The sequence below is a fragment of the Amborella trichopoda genome, chromosome 13 (assembly GCF_054954075.1).
Source record: "Amborella trichopoda isolate Santa Cruz 75 chromosome 13, AtrichopodaSantaCruz75HAP2 v2.0, whole genome shotgun sequence".
Taxonomy (NCBI): Eukaryota; Viridiplantae; Streptophyta; class Magnoliopsida; order Amborellales; family Amborellaceae; genus Amborella; species Amborella trichopoda.
Window position 1 is genome coordinate 26096761 of NC_142348.1, and position 17936 is coordinate 26114696.

The 17936-nt window shown below is 39.0% G+C and overlaps 1 protein-coding gene across 13 annotated transcripts in view; it reads right to left on the reverse strand.

Annotated features, from left to right (window-relative positions):
- Positions 1-17292, reverse strand: part of LOC18445021 (homoarginine-6-hydroxylase 2-ODD-233) — a 79138-nt gene extending 61846 nt beyond the window's left edge. For 3 of the 13 annotated variants that reach the window (XR_016048589.1, XM_088857068.1, XM_020674002.2), the window contains exons 1-3: positions 16842-17233; positions 10074-10162; positions 6553-6668 (exon numbers count right to left, since the gene is read on the reverse strand). Coding sequence is in view for 9 of the 13 variants with exons in the window: in XM_088857068.1 (XP_088713194.1) it covers positions 6553-6668; positions 10074-10162; positions 16842-16915 (279 nt within the window). In the remaining 4 variants the exon portion in view is untranslated. Of the gene's footprint in view, positions 1-6552; positions 6669-10073; positions 10163-12342; positions 13929-16841 lie in introns of those variants that run through there. The other 10 variants (XR_016048590.1, XM_006855167.4, XR_016048591.1 and 7 more) reach the window with 7 other exon arrangements.
- Positions 17293-17936: the final 644 nt, after the last annotated feature.

Consider the following 17936-nt stretch of genomic DNA (forward strand, 5'->3'; position numbering starts at 1 on the left):
ACGTTGCCTCTGGATCACCTCCAAAGGACTTTGGTATGCCCCCACTCCAGTCACCCAAGCTCAATAGCACACTGATCTCGATCGTTGCCAAATCCGCTTAAGATGAGAAGTACTTATGGAAAACCTAATACTAGTTAGGGTACAAGAGATTACCCAAAAAGAATAAGTAAATCCAGGGTTAGGTGGGGTGTCCCACCATAGTCATATCTTTGTAGGGGTGTGCCACCGTACAATGTCATACATGGCATGAGCCACCCTAGACTGTTCTAGGTGGTGCTTGCCACCCTAGGAAGGTAGAGAGAGAAGAGGATAGAGAGAAGAGAGTGAAGAGAGGGGCACGCAAGAGAGAGAGTTATCTAATGTGCTTAATTGAGGGAGTAGGACCCCCTAATTATATTGTTGTTTGGGCTTGGGTTTGCCATCTTATTTGGTATTCAATCTGAACAACTAATTTAATCTCTGATGATCTATGGGATGAAGAGAGGTTTTTAATCTAAGCCCTCCATTTCCTATATCAGCCATCATAGTAGAAAGAAGGATCTAGAACCCTTATCCCGTAGTACCCTGGAGCCATTCTCTTCTAATCCAAAAAGATAAGATGTTTATCTATAAGGCTTGGTGTATCCTTATTATAAATCATCTAGAAGAATTCTAGATCTTCTAGAACATCTATCCCAGGTTTCCTAAATTTGGAAACAACTTTTAGAACCATCCAATCATCTAGCTAGGTTGACCTAGTCAACCAAGAGAAAGAAAGAGAAGATAGATGGGCTTGTGGACCTATGGGGCCCTAGTGGGCCCCACACCCCACACGTAACAAGCCCTCCCACATGTCGGCCATGGCCACTAGGCCCCACATGGGTCCTAGACATTTTAGGTGCCCTCGACAAATTTTCAATACCCTCTAAGTATTTTTAACATGTCCCTGAATTTTTTAATGCTGAAAGACGCATTTACTTAGAATTAAAAAATTCATGATGCAAAATAAAATATATCATGCACTCTAAAAATTCACTTTTGTAATTCACAGATTTTCTGATACATAAAGAAACATGATTAAAAGGAATTGGACCCATCAGGTCAGAATTATGTGAATTACTACAACACTCCACCTATGCTAGTGCAATCTATGTTCCCAAACCAACTCAATAGAACCCATGATCCACAATCAGTCGCATAGGCTCATGCTTGATCCATAAAATTGGCCAATAAATAAAGGGAAAACGAGTCTAGTGTGTTGATCACATGTTCCTCTTGAAGGACAAGTGATGCCTCACATAGACATGTGGACAATATTGCAATGGTGCAGGGGGGCTCTCTTCAGCACATGTACACATATTACCGTGATGGGTCGCTTCCCATAGATGCAATTCTCATGTATATATATTGTATAGTGATAATGTTGAGTATTTAGCCGTCGCCCTCATGAGCCACCAACTGCACACAAACGACTAGCCATCTCCTAGCTAATCGACCCTAGGCATCTTGCCAACCTCAATGAGCGATAACCTTACAAGCCCTATATGGTCCTGCTTTATGGTTTTAGACCTCACCCCTGGGCCTGGACCGTCCAACCCAGTTGAGTCAACAGGCATAGCAAGATATGCCACTTTGATCCATTATGGAATACACTCCCACTAGAGTACAATATCACTTTAAGCATGAGTTTTTACATGCTTTCAAAGCCTTTAAAGCAGTGTTCACATGTCGACACTTAGACACGTATCGACACACAAAGACATGATCAACACTTCTCCATACGGTTTGATGACATCATCAGCTTCTGAGTATGCATCGGCATTTTAAATATAAGAGTCAGCGTTGTTGATCACAAGCATATAAGGGTTTAGGTGGTAGTGTGAGCGAGGGCAAATTATCCTTAGTTTTTATTTTTATTCAATTTCAAAAGATGTATAATATAATCCTAGTTTAGGATTTATTTCTAGGGGGTTCCCAGTTTTTCAAGAATTCTAGGGTTTTTAGAGTTTTTTTATATATTTCATGAGTACTATTCACAAGTACTATTGATGAGTAATGTTCACAAGTACTGTTCACATGGACAGAAATGTTATTACAAAATTTAAGTTTAAGTTAGAATATATAGGTCATTTTAATCATTTTATGGACATGTAATGTCTTTGAACATTGAATTGTAATTATAAGAGGTGTGTGGGGGCCTTGAGCAGGTCAATTTGACAGGATTTTTTAGAAATTGAAAGAGAGACAAGGTTGGGCTTTTGCAACCCTAGCTTGGTGTTGAGAAGAAACATGTGGTTTCTTCAACTTATGATTGTGTTTAGCTTTGTTTCTTGTTGATTAAACTATTCCCTCAAATTTCCATGCATCAAGTAGTACCAGAGCCCACGATCTACACGGGTAGCATGTTCGGAAGTTACTGTAACACATATGGAAGTTACTGTAGCACGTACGGAGTTATTGTAGCACTAATTTTTTGGTGCCCTAGATCAACAACAAAGAGGGAGAAATTACAGTAGGGTCTAGTGTTTGCTGATTTTGTTTGCCAAAACAACCTAGATCTTGTTGATGTCAGCAATTTTTATATATTATTTGCCTATGGTTTGTGTTTTCGACAAACCCATGGCAGCAAGAAGGGGCCGTAAAAGGGGGATTGTCGTAGATCTACTTTATGATCCCATAGGTGACCAAATTGAGGAACTTGAAAAGCAAGTACAGCAGCTGGCGCAGCAATTCACGAGCCTCAATAATGGGCAAGACGGTGATCTTTCAGACCAAAAAGATCTCGACAACAAACCTTTTCATTTTTGTGCTCTGCGTGGGGAGTCGAGTGATGAGGATAGTAGCAGAAAACCTATATGTGGGGAACATCACTCTAGGGTTTTTTATTTGGAGGATGAGATTTTTTTATTTGGACACAGATTTTATAGAAAGTCAGCAAATTATGGATTGGGATTCCCCACCAATCTTTGATATATACTCAGATAAACAAGAAGATTTCTTAAGAGATCTGATTTATGATAATGATCAAGATGATGATAAAGAGATTTTAGAAGAGGGTGAAGAATATGGAGAAAAGGCAGCAAGAGGATTGATCAAAATAATGATCTTTAAAAAATCTCATTAATATCGAAGAGGTAGTACGTTCCAGAAATTCAGGGTATTGGAATCAAAGTAGTGCAATGGAAGCATGGTCGAGTCAAAATCTGCATATTGTGGCCCTGATTCCTCAATATACATATCAGAATCTAGTTCTTAAGTAATTATGTTTATCATGAATAATCTTTGAGCCAAAAAACAAAAAGGTTGAAGAATGTAGTTTTGATGCGAAATTCATCTTAGCACATTTCAAAACTCGAGGACGAGTTTTCTCCAACCAGGGAAGAATGATGAAGGGCAAATTATCCTTCTTTTTTATTTTTATTCAATTTCAAAAAATGCATATTATGGTTTAGTTTAAGGGTTTATTTCTAAGGGTTCTTAGTTTCTTAGGAATAGACATACTCTTTCTAAACCCAATCCTTTCTCCCTCTTCACTTATATATCCCAAGCTTCTCTTTCTCTCTCTTCCTGCGTCTCTCACTCTCTCTCTCTCCTGTCAAACTTAAAAAAGGTATATTTTTCTAAACCCTTCTCTCTCTTCCTGTTCTTTCTCTCCCTGTTCTCTCTCTCCCCATCTTCCAAACCGCTCTCTCTATATTCCTCTATTTTTTCTGTTCTAATCCTCTCTTTCCGTATTCTACTATTGTTTCTCTCCCAGCCCTCTCTCTCTTTCTGTATTCCTATTCTTTTTCTCTCCCCCTATCTCTCATTCTCTCTCTCTTCCCGTGCCCTCTTCCCAATCTCTCTCTCCCCTTATATTTCCTCTTATTTTTCTCTCTGTCCTCTCTCTCTTTTCGTATTCTCCATTCTTTTTCTCTCCCCCTGTCTCCTACTCCCTCTTCACACCCAACTCTTTCTCTGCAACATAAATATTTAAAATTATATGGAGAACAGAGGTGGAGTACAAAGCTTCAATGGACGTCAGTAAATATTTTCAAGAACCAGCATAGATATGGTTCTCAAAAGACATTCTCTGAGCTTTCAAAGGTTCCAAAACACATCCTCTGCGCTTTCAGATGGGTTGGCAGTTAAATTGGAGCCAGTCAAATTGGAGCTTTCAGATGGGTTGGCAGTCAAATTGGGTTCTACAATTTATCTATCAAATTGATCATTGGTTGGGTTCTGCAATTTCTCTATCACGGGAAGAGAGAAAGAGTTGGGGGATGGCAGTTAAATTTGGTTCTGCAATTTATCTATCAAATTGATCATTGGTTAGGTTTTGCAATTTGTCTATCACGAGGAGAGAGAAAGAGTTGGGGGATGGCAGTCAAATTGGGTTCTGCAATTTATTTATCAAATTGATCATTAATCATTGGTTGGGTTCTGCAATTTGTCCATGGAGAGAGAGAAAGAGTTGGGGGAGCACGGGAATTGTCTATCACGGGAAGAGAGAAAGAGTTGGGGGAGCACGAGAAGAGAGAAAGTGAGAGGCATGGGTTTGGCATATGGGGAGAGAGAAAACGTGAAGGGAGAGGTTTGGAAAGGGAGGATGGTTTTAGAAAATGCATGTCTTTTTACATTTGTTTGGCCTAAAAAAACAGGTTTAAATTAGCTCAGGGGTTAGAAGAAATAAAATCTACAATTTTTATACCCCAAGATATCTTTTAAAAACTTGGGTCTATTGTGAAATGAAACCTAAAAATAGGGGGTACGGAGATATTTTCCCTTGGATATATAGGTCATTTTAATCATTTTATGGACATGAAATATCTTTGAACATTGAATTGTAATTATAAGAGGTGTGTGGAGGCCTTGAAAGGGTCAATACCACATGATTTTTTAGAAATTGAAAGAGAGAGGCTTAGGCCATTGCAACCCTAGCTTGGGTGTAGAGAAGAAATATGTGGTTTCTTCAATTTATGCTTGCATTTAGATTTGTTTCTTGTTAATTTTACTATTCCCTGGAATTTCCTTGCATCATAGTGTGACCATTTGACCTGGTGTGGATGGGAGTTCAATTCATGTTATTTGCTTTCCCTTTTGGGAAAAATGATATCATTTCAAAGTGACCAAGGAAACACTTGAAACCCAGGACGACTTGGATAAGAGGCCAACATGCTACCACAATGCCCCTCTAGCGCATTTAAAATGCAAAAGCATAACAAGTAAACCATTGGATTGGAACACGGAATGTCTCAGAGGGGTTGATTTAAGGCAATCATGTACACTACCACCGCACCATTGAGGTTTAAGTGCCAGATTATAAGAATTTACATTAAATATATTTAATATATTAGCAGTAGAGGTATGTCCTCACGTACCATATAACTCTAACACGTACTTACCAGTACGTGTGTTAGTATCCATGTAACACGCCCTGAAGGCCACAAACCCCAAAAACGGCCGCATTGACTGCAGGTCCAAAGTTGTTGCCCTTTGTAAACCTAGGTAGATATGGTACTCTAGATGTTTACAGTGCAAAGAAAAGTAAGAAATTGTAAAAATAAAAAATGGACTAAGCCACAGTCCACTAGGGTTTCATTAGAATATATGTGAAATTTTATTACAAGTTTTCCTTTTGTTCATTCACTATAGTTACATGTGTCCTTAGACTACAATGACATTCTCAGTGCCACAATACATAGGACATTCCATAGACAATACATAGTATACTCAGCAGCTTATATACAACGCTTTACAATACATAATATAGTACATAGACTGTATCCAACACTATCTTGTACATTCCCCCTCATGTAGGTGCATGGATGTCAAGCATACCTCAACTTGGATCTAAGTTTGTGCATGGGAATCTTTGCCGCTGCTTTTGTAAAGGAGTGAGCAGAGAGTTAAATAAGGGGGTTGCAAGGTTGGGTGGTGGTGAGTGTTCTTGGGAAAAGAAAGAGGAGGGGGTGGCGGAGGGAGAGAGAGCTGACGTTAGCAGGTTCTCTCTCTTCAAAGTTGCAGCGATTGGGTAAATAAATTGGATTAAATTGCAAAAGGGACAAAGAGATGTGCGTAGGGAGGAGGGGATGGCTTGGTGTTGAGAGAGGGAGGATGGGGCAGTTTCGAGGGACGGGAGAGAGAGAGAGAGAGAGAAGATTATTAGATCAAAACCAATATAGCCAAGAAAACTTCCAACCCAACTACATAAAGTCTGAATGTTCAGAAAATCTCCTTTTCTCTTAACAAACATCTGCACAAGAAACTTTGTATTTTTAATATTTCCATTTTCCACAGATCCATCTTTGAGTATCAATAAAAAAAGTAGAGGAAAGTTTTGATGGCAAGAGTTTAAAATTATTTAAAGACCACGTGATATGTGAATGGTTGATATAAGCTTAATATTAAAGAGGGAGAAAGCCCATAGCATATGTCCTGATAGTTCAAAAGTACAAATAACCACAAAGAACATTGTCTCAGCAAGAAAATTTTAATGCTTATGGAGTTATGATAGTGCCCGATGCAGTGTTCATCAAGATGTTATTTGCACCACACAATATTGCAAGAGCAGAGTAGCAATGGAAAAATTACCACATAGAAAAAACCAGACTCTTTACAAGCCTGATCCAACAAGTTAACGACTTCAAATACACCAGAATCTTCAGCCATCTTTGGATCGTTGCATTTCCTTGAGAGAGGACGCACATCTGAATCAATTACAAAGTGGTGAAGTTATCACAAACCAGACCAAAGGAAAGTAAGCATGCCAAAAACTTCATAAAGAAACAAAGAGATAGGAAACATGATCAAAAACAGGTCTCTGCTAGCAATTCAGAGTAATACAAATGAGGAAATCCATTGTGTTTGTTAATAGCATTTGAAACATAAAATAGTAATTGCTACTGAGTTGCCAACTAGAGAAAGAGAATCAAGGAATATTGGTAATGAAAGGATCAATCTTTCCCTCAATGGAAAATGTGAAGCCCATGTAAAGTGGCCCCATGACATGTCAAAGCCATTTGCATTATGAGAGCAGATGCCCATAATTACTGCATGGTTCCCTATTACAATGTACATGAGTTTTCCACCAAAGGCAGTGACTTTTAAATGGTGCACCATCTATAAGTAATCACATGACACAAACATGCTAATAAAGCACGCAGTGCACCTCCAACCACAAATTCTGCTATGACATGGCCATGGAGCATGTCAACAAACCACTTAACGAAACTGAAAGAGGTTCAAGTTTAAATCACCAAGCATCTGAAATGTTGCTCAGCAGAAGCTTGGCACATATAGTATGACCATCTAAAGTTGTAAAGGAGAAACACACAAATGTCACGAATTGAATTGTTCCCACCTCCAATGTTATATGAGCAGAGGAATGAAACCATCCATATCATGGCATGTACTAAGGTTTCTGTTTGAGTTTCAAACATTTAATAGGCATATTATGTGTATGCTAAATGAAGAGGACACCAGAAACTAAACAAACAGAATGCATCATCATCCAAGCCTTATCCCAAATAGTTGGGGTCAGCAAACAAACGGAATGAATACACACAAATTGTCCTCCAAAACATCTATGGTTTTCTGAGAATAGGACATGCATGTGCCCAGTACATACTACTAGTGTGAAACACCTGGCAGAGGAGCATGATAAAGGAAAGCATCCATGATTACTAAGTCTATAAGACTACAGCAATATCAAAGGAAAGACCTTATGGACATAGCAAACAAGAAGATCAACATCCCATCTCAAATACTTCTAGAAATCCTCTTGCAGGACTTTAAACATTAGAAGGCTTGTGAACCATTCTTCGAATCATTTAAAATGGATCAACAACACAAATAGCAAAGCATTTGATATTAAACCATGAGATATTAAGTGCATGTTCTTCTTGACAAAATTTATGAAACAGGAGTATCTAAATGAGTCATATAATCAGGAAAGAGTGGTTTCTAAGTTGTAGGCAAATTAACAGAAAGGGACTGACAAAAAGAGGAACCAGGCCTCAATGTAGTATGAAAATTCCAAAAGCAATATAAGTACGAACAAAACCATTCAACTTGAGAACCATTCCATAACGAGACACAACCAAGGGGTAGATCGATTGTCAATTCTAATTGCATGACATTCTAAAAAATGAAAACAACTGTACTATATAACTCAAGCAACTAGAAATTGAACTTGTGGCCTACAGACATCGTGAATTTGGCTCATGAAGATCTATGAGTTGTATAAAGTAAATGTGAGGTTGTTATGTACAGGTGTCATAAAGTTCTACATTTCAGATACGTGTCAATAGACCCATGAATAACACAATGGTTTTTCTTGGCTGAGTATGTTGCACAAAATCATTATGGACTTGCATTGCGGGCATGGGGCATAGGTTTTCAAGAAATAAAATCTCAAAAATCAATTTGAAATAGTAACAGGTACTGTTTCAAGATTTGGCCGAGTTGACTCAGACTCAGCCGAGTTACTTGGCCTCGGCCATGTGCCAATGTGAGTATGTTGCAAAAAATCACAAGGACTTGCAATGAGGGTAATGCCGCATATGTTTTCAAGGAATATAATCTCAACAATCAATTTGAAACAGTAATAGGTAGTGTTTCAAGACTCGGCTGAGTCAATTGGGACTTGACCGTAGTTACTTAGCCTCAACCATGTGCCAAGTTGAGTAGTTAGGTACACCTCCCTAGATAATGGGAGCTGTACAATTCTCAAGCTAGAACTGTACATACTAGCCCGAGTACAACAAGACTTGCAGACTGGTCAAGAATGCCCCCGAGGAATATCGAGTTATTAGGGAATCAGATCAGGTCTAGTTTTGATCCCCCAATTATTAGCTATGCAATTTTGCAGAGCCTCTTTTGCAGTTTTCATGTTTTAAATAAGCTTCGTTCCAACAATAATTCATCTAATTCATTTGATGAATAATTATTGGGTGACCCAAATTATATAAGAAGGATTCTTTGATCAAAATTGATCACAAATCGGCAAATTTAGATTTTTATCTTGCAGTTTTTGTCCAAAAAGTGGGTTTTTTGAGAAAATCCACCATTATTGGTATATCTCCCTTGTTTCTCAATCAAATTCCTTGATATTTGATTTAAATTGAAGCTACGATAGTCTTTCACGATATCCCCACATTGATTCGTGGGGTTACAACCCCTATCATGAGATATGGGGCCTAAAATAGAGTGGTTTTGTTGAACAGGACCAGTTTGTGAAAAAACCCTACCGATCCGCCATTTTGATCCCTTCTCCCTTGTTTATCAATCAAAATCCATGAGAATTTGATTCAAATTGAAGCTACGAGAGTCTTCCACAATATCCCCATATTGATTTGTAGAATTATAGCCCCTATTGAGAGATATTTCACCTGAATAGATCGGCTCTATTGAACAAGAATCAGACTATGATCTATCATTTTGATCCATTATCCCATGTTTTAATCCAAAATCCTTAATATTTGACTCAAATGCTAATAGAGTCTTCAACAATATCACCACATTAATTTGTGGGATTAAAGCCCCTATTATGAGATATTTATCCCTAAAGGTCATGGATATTGAGGAATTGGTGGTGGAGAGGGAGGAATTGGTAGTGAACAAGAGGGCCCTAGAAGAAGAGGATGCAAATGATCCTGATGACATCAAAGTGGCAAGGACTAACTAGGACGACATGCAGGAGGACGTCCAAGAGGAAAAGGTGGAGGGGGTGAGGGGAAACATGGTGGCATGAGCTCCAATGAGGATAGAGGTAGTTGGCTACAGGATGATAGAGAAATTGTCACAACCCCACCCCCTTTCCCCCTATCGTACTTGCCGAAAGGCAACAGGGTGCGGGACCGCGACCAAAGGTAGCTAATGCCACTCAGGTGGAAGTGCGCTCAACGATTGAAGGGAAGGAATCAAAGCAAACCACGAAAGAAAAACAAAACTCCAACCACACACAAACACCAAAAAGCTGGACAAATTAATTCCAAACCATAAATAAAAGCTCCAAAGTATTACAAATATGTCCAAGGCACCACAGACCCAACAACTATACATAGCTTCAATATAAAAACAACTATATGTCCAAACTGTCATCTAATCCATACAAATTAAAGAAGCTTCCCCAAGATGTACGAGGCTCCAACCACCAGCCGAGATCACCAAACCTCCCGTCCTCAACCCGCGAGCTATCACTCTAAAATAGATGAAGGTCAACGGAGTGAGCTATAAAGCCCAGTAAATAGATCAAGGTGCCATGTATTCCTGCCTACATACAGTAACTCATAACCATACTCAAAATTCATACAAGTCTCATAAACATGGAGTCATGTATCACAATTATATTTAACAATGTGTCGTGAGTGATTCCTTTCATGGTGGGACAATCGCAAAATCAGATATCAGATTACATATAAGCTAACAGTTTATCAAATCTTCTCATCCTGATCACTGTAACAAATCAACAGTATCAGGCAAGCATATATCAACCACAAATAATCCTAATATTACTTACTCTCAAAATAGAAGTCTTATCCATCAAGCCAAGCAAATCTCATTGCTTGAGACTTTTATCATCACTTAGGAGAGAAAACACCACAAATGGGTTACCCATTTCGTAATGACGCCACGCGCACACACAATCCCCAGCACGCTTTGGGGCTTTTGATAGGCATTGGCCTTGCACGACACGGCCCTCTCTTTGAATCTCCGCTCGAGGGCGTTACACTACCAAAAGGGTCCCAATGGATAGTGCCTCACTGAATTTTTTAGGAGAGCAACCCTCCTAACACACACTCGTCCTAACTCCCGTCCTATCATTGGGAGTCAAGGAAATATCTCAACTGTCAGCACATTATCTGACCACTCAGGTCTTATCACATTACACTTATCACATAGCTGACCACACAGGTCTTATCACATAGCTGACCACACAGGTCTTATCACATAGCACTTAGCTTGTCCCAAAATCATGCACAGATATCCCTATAGAACATGTATTATCATGATTTACACATATCGTAACAAAGCATGTCTTACTACATGCTCCCATATCATCAGAGAGCTTACCTCATTATCATGCATTCATAACACAATAAAGCATGTCATACTATCATGCGCACATTTCTCATAAGCAACACATTTCCATGCTCACATAAAACATCAGCACGCCATGCATATAATCATATTATCATGCTTATTAGTTTGAAAGACATTATCATGTCGTATCATGCATATAAACTGACCACCATGCTCATTAGCTCAAAAGATATCATCATACCATGTTTCTGGTTTTTCCACAATGAACAAGGTCTACCTTTAGAGGCGTATCATGGGATTCAAAAATCATTTGGACCTGAGACCACTTTTATAACAATATAGGCTCATGAAAGCACAACTTTCGTGCAGGGAATAACCCTTAAATATTGGCCTAAATTTGCCAAACTGTTGGTGATCTTGAGTGAAACTTCTGGCTTTACAGAGCAGAAAATACAAGGTGATATCTTAATAGAAAATCGGACATAACTTTCAAACCACAGGGAATTTCATCCTGCTTCCAAGCCCATTTTCAAAATAGATTAATACATCTACCATTTAGAAGTGGTTTGAGCTCATTCTAACATATTTTGGTTGGTGAACAGTTCCACGCAAAACACATAAAGTTCCTGGAAATTCATTTCACATTTATGGCATACTTTCGAAAATGGCTCATAACTTTAAAACCAAAAAAGATATTGACAAGAGGTCTTTTCCATCTTAAAATAGATTCAAAGAGGTACCTTCCCACAAAATTTTGTGATCAACAGAGATGTTTTTGATGCTCAATTGATCACACAAAGGGGAGTCACAATTCTGGAAAATTCCTGTCTTCTCAGCAGAATTCTCCAGTGTGACATTCTCATATAAAAATGGGCATAATTTCCAATCCACATGAAATTTTACCATGGTTCCAAAACCATTTTTAATATAGACTCATTTATCTTTCATTTAGAAGTGGTTTGACCTCATTCTGATTCATTTTGGTCAGTAAACAGTACCACCTAAAAACACATAACAGTTCTGGAAATTCATTTCACAGTTATGACATACTTCAGAAAATGCCTAATAACTTTCAAACCAAAAGAAGTATTAACAGGAGGTCTTTTCCATCTTAAAATAGATTCAAAGGGGTACCTTCCCACAAAATTTCGTGATCAATACTCAACCGATCACACAAATACGAGTCACAGTTATAGAAAAACAGAGCACATACTAACAAGATTTCATATTCACAATCACATCCATTTTCACAATCACATCCATTTTCATGCTTGAAATTTCACACTTGGATAAGCTAAGTAAACAAAATCATGAAACATGGAAACTAGATCCACTTACAGCTCTAAGTGAAACTCCCAAGTGCTCCACACAAGTTTCTCTTTAAAGTGTCAAGCTCCACAGGATGGTTTTAAGGCTGACGGCGGACGTGGGTGAGAAGGTAGGGAGAAGAGAGAGAACAAAACCCCATGGAGGGGTATAAAGGAAGGTATAAATAAGCAAAAGCGAGGGGTGGCAAGTGGCAGCAAGCAAAAGACAAGTGGTATACAAAAGGCATGCATGTGCCACAAGGCACACAAGAGGCATGCATGCAATAATGAGAGAGAGAAGAAAGCTTTTCCCTGGAGCGTCGTGCACGGCAGCGTCGCGTGCGGCAACATCGCGCGCGGCAGCTTCACGCACAGCAGCGTCGCGCTCGACAGTTTCACACATGGCGGCTTCACACACGACGGCTTCACACAAGGCGGTTTCACGCACAACGGTTTTACGTACAACGGTTTCACAGACGGCGGTTTCACACACGACGGCTTCACACACGGCGGCTTCACACATGGCCGTTTCCATACTTATCTGCGCTCCAGCTTACTCATGCCGATGACTTGCCGACGCACTACAATCTCACCGGAAAACTCTGGGTCCTTACAGAAACTTATAGCTGTTGGCAGTATAGCCATCCAATGAGGGACATAGGCGGCAACTGAGCTAGTGTCTTACCAAGTGACATAGCCAGCTAACCCAGCAAGGCTTTAAAGGCGCATAACAACGATGATGAGGGAGGGACCCCTGGCTAAGGTGGGGGGAAGTATGAAGGTTGGACGAGTCTTGGTCACTGTGGCTTAGGGACCAATTTGTCTAACATTTTTATTTAGCATGGGGCACAACTAGGATAGGGGCACAACTAGGATAGGGGCACTACTCCCTCTTTCTCGCAGGTTTCTTGTAGGGACCACTACCCTGATAGCGAGACCCAAGAATACCCTAAACCCCACTAATGCTCACATTACCTATAGTTATTATTGTCTTTTATTGTATGGGACTGCTAAATGAGATCATGATAACCTCAATGGTATCCTTGGGTCTTGCTATCTAGATGGGGTCCCTGCTAAAACTCTGGGAGATAAAAAGAGTAGTCCCTATCCCAGTTGTCCCCCGCGCCAGACTGGAACGTCGGTCAAATTGGTCCTTGAGCCACAAACACCAAGACTTTTCCAGATTCCATGATCCCCCCTACCTTGGTCAGAGGTTCCTCCCTCATCAATGTCGCTATGCTCCTTTAGTACCTGGTTGGGTAGCTGGGTATGTTGCTTGCTATGACACTAGCTATGTCACTTACCAAATGGGCTATGCTAACAATTGCTATACCTCTCTCTCTCTCTCTCTCTCTCTCTCTCTCTCTCTCTCTCTCTCTCTCTCTCTCATATCCTATAGCCGACCACCTCAGTCCTCCTCAATGGAGCTCCTACCACTATGTGCTCCCTCAACCCCTCAAAATGTGCCTCCCACAAGTCCTCTTGCATGTCCTTTTGATTGATCCCTGCCACTTCCACATCATCAAGATCATTTGGAACTTCTTTTTCTAGAGCCCCTTGTTTATTACGGGCTCTCCCACTCCACCGCCCATTCCTCAACCTCCATCACTTTTCAGGCTGGATATCTCACAACATGGATTGTAATCCCATGCATTTGTTGTAGCACAAGGGGTACCACACAAGGTACATGCAAACAAAAAACATTTAACTAAATTTCATTTAATATATAAAATTTGCATCAAAGATGCCTTGGGGAAACCCCTCAAAGGCTACACTTCCGATAAAGAAAAGAAGAACTTCAAGATCCAAGACAACTACTTCCACTCGCTTCACAATTACAAGCTCAATAAACTCAAATTACATCAAACTCAGTAAACTCAAGATTACATCAAACTCAATACATCTGTTCATTATATACAATGCTTCTTCATTACATCAACATTACAACTCAATAGATAAGAAAGCCAAGTATGAGCACTAGATTAGATTGGGCAGGAAGACAATTTGTATTCTCAAGGTACCGAGTTTACGGCCACGTATTTACTTACAACCCTTATACAAACTCTCCATCGATAGCACAAGATTTGAGGATTAGATCAAATCTATAAGGGAAGCATGCATCTACTAAGTTCATGCCACACCAAGATTCTTATGTACACAATCAAGGAACTCAAAGAAAGGGGGCTTCTAATGAACCACGTGTGGGAAAGATATGAAGATGAGTGTCAGAGACAATGAGAGCAAAACATCACATAACAAAAGAAGTGCTTTCAACGGATTATGAGAGTTGAAACAAATGTGGCTAAACCCTAATTTTCACAACACACTTATCCACATTATGTGGCCATCCAAACAAGGCCTTCACGCCCCACTTGGACAGTTCATGTCATGTCCACATGGACATGACGTGGCACCTAGTGTGGGGCATGCATGTGTAGTGGCACACATTGGCCATTTGTGTGCCATGCCCCACATGTGAGCATCCTTGGGTGGAATTTTGTGCAATCAAATTTTCAAAGCTATTTTTACTTTTAACAAAAATGTTGAAGATTCTAAAAAATCATTGTAAATCATTTTTAAACATTTTCTCACAAATTCACTTAATTTGGCATCCAATACAAATGTAATTAGGGAAATTAGGATCCTTCAAGAGGTATGGTATCATGGTACTCCATTGGGTTAGCTTCAAGGCCTTGAGCCATTTTCTTAAGTCAATCCAATACACCCACGTCCACAGTCTTAAATAGGGGCACACGTTTAGTTTACTAAAATTGACAAATAGATGGTGTGGCTTCGGGATGTTTAATGGATTACAAGTGTACCCCCAAGAACATGCACTCTTGCGGATGCTGGGATCCTTTCTCTGCACATATGCATAGTTCTTATTAAGTAGATCTACTTTATCAGAACAGCTTCCCATTAGCAGTTGTCTTATTCACATGTTGTGAGCAGACCGAATTGTCAAGGATTTAGACCTATGCCCGCTCAAGCCTACTCTACTCATGCAGGGCTTCTACTCACACATATACTACAACAGTTGTTTTTTCCCCATCTCAATTACTCTGGCTAAAACATTTATGAGGCATTCTCGCACTGACTCTAACTAGAGGAGACCCTCAAACCTCTCGGTTATGAATCAGGCTCCCAGAACTTGCCTCATATCTCGCGGTATTTCCACTCCCAGATACCAAGTCGCTAAAATCCAGTAAGTCCAGCATTCAAGATCACTCCCACTGTGATCAAGAACTATAATGAACGGTAGAGTCAAGGCCTTGAAAGGCAGCAGCTCCAACATAATTAACGGGGGGATATTGTTGAAAATGTTATTAGCTTCAATTTGAATCAAATATAAAGCTTTTTGGATGAAAAACAAGGTAGAATGGATCAATGGAGGATTTTGGTAGGGTTGTTTAACGGATTGGTTCCTGATCAACAGAACTGACACATTTCGGGCCAGATATCTCATGATAGGGCTGAAATCCCAAAATCTATATTGGGATATTGTGGAAGACTCTCTTAGCTTCATATTAGATTATGGTTGAGAAACAAGGGAAAATGGATGAAAATGGCAATTGATTGGGTTTTTTCACAAACTACTTCCTGTTCAACAGAACTGACCCACTTCGGGCCAGATATCTCATGATAGGGGTTGTAATCCCACAAATCAATCCATGGATATTGTGAAAGACTCTCTTAGCTTCAAGTTTAATCAAATCTCAAGGAATTAGGTTGAGAAATAAGGGAGATACATGACTAATGGCACATTTGCTCAAAACACCCAGTCTTTTGACCAAAACTTCTAGATTAAGATTAAAATCAACCGATCTATGATCAAATTTTATTAAAGAATCCTTCTTATAGAATTTTGGGCACCTAGAAATAAATCGGATTAATTATTGTTGGACTGGGTGTCTTTTGCAGCATCAACACTGCAAAAGTAGCTCAATAATTGGTGAATCCAATCAGACTCAGTCCAATTCCCCAATAACTCATTACCACTGGGCCTCATTTTTTACTACTCAGCCTAGTAGTGTTGTACTCGGGCGAGTACAAATAGTACTCAGCCAAGTAGTGCACGCCTCCTATTATCCAAGGTGTAACTAAACTACTTGCCTTGGCACATGGCCAAGACCCAGTAACTTGGTTGAGTTCGAGTTGACTCCACCAAGTCTTGAAACACTCTCCTACTTGACCAGTTATTAAACAGCATGGCAGCATAAAGTTCCTCTAATAAGCGCAGATTATGATTGATACCTTTTTATCAAAAGGAAAATTTGGAAGATTGATAACAATCATGGATCAAATATCACCACTTCTTGGGTACACTCGTTAGCAGTATAACAACTCAAAATATCAAAAGCAAACATCCATTTGAAAGCTGAACTGCGTAAAGGCAAAAACCAAGCAGAGCGCCAATAAGGTAATTAAAGTATTGATGAAAGTCCACAACGAAAGTGACCGAGGGGATATAGAAAGAGGGAGAGATTATTAATGAAAGTTATCGATTGAAAGAAAGAGAGGGGCTATTACCTATCACACGAATGGAAGTGAGAGAGAGAGGTGCTATTACCTATCACTGGAAAGGATTTGAAATCAGAAGCCATGCTTTCCAACTCTCTCTCAGACCTTGCAAGATCAAATTTGGGTTCTGCCCTGTGGACTTTATATTTATAGAATAGAATATTCAGAAAATAAAAATAATGAAGAGGCTGAATCTTGCTTGTAGCAGTTCACACCGCCATGTAAAACGTTTCTCTCCAAATAAACCGTTATTTTTTAGTCCTTTCTTTCCTCCCCTCCTCTTACAGATTTCACCCCATGTTTCAAATTAAAATTCAGCCAGAGATCTCCTATTTTTTGAAGAACAATTGTTTCATCCGGAGCTCGATCGCATTTGTAGAACCCCGCATTTGTACAATATGCAGTCCAGAGGTATAAAGCATCCATCCATGTTAAAGATGGATACCTATTCCATCGAGTAACTAACGGTTTAAATGTTTTTTTAATATAATTATTATTTTTAATTTTAAAAATTTATTTATTTTTTTATATTCATGATCTCCACTCTCTAAAAATAAAAATTATATTATATTTAAAATATATATTTATTACCAAGCCTGCATCAATACATGTGTGGGCTTGGCCGCATGCTAAACGTGTCCTTTTTTAGATTCGTTAAGAACTTCAAGTCTTTTTAGCATAACCGATATAAATCCATATTTTATTTTTTTCAAAAATACATTTTAAAAAAAAACTTTCCTAAAACTTTGTTACTTCATTAGCTTAATATTATTAAATTTTGGTTTAAAAATAATTACATTAACAATAAAATTAAATTAAGAATTTTGATAACAAGAAACTCCATCAAAAACTTCATCAATGAGTTCCCTTGAAAACATGTATGAAAAAATACAAGCAATATATCCCCCAAAAAAGGTAATCAAAACAATCGGATATCTCAAAATAATATGTAGATTTAAAAGAAGAGTAATCCACTAAAAAATCATCTTTTCTTTTTCTTTAAACTCATAGTATCCTTATAAAGAGCAAGAGAGATATTCAATGATACTACAAATTTAGATAGCTAGGAATTCAGTGCAAGATTCGAATTTGCATAAGCATTTT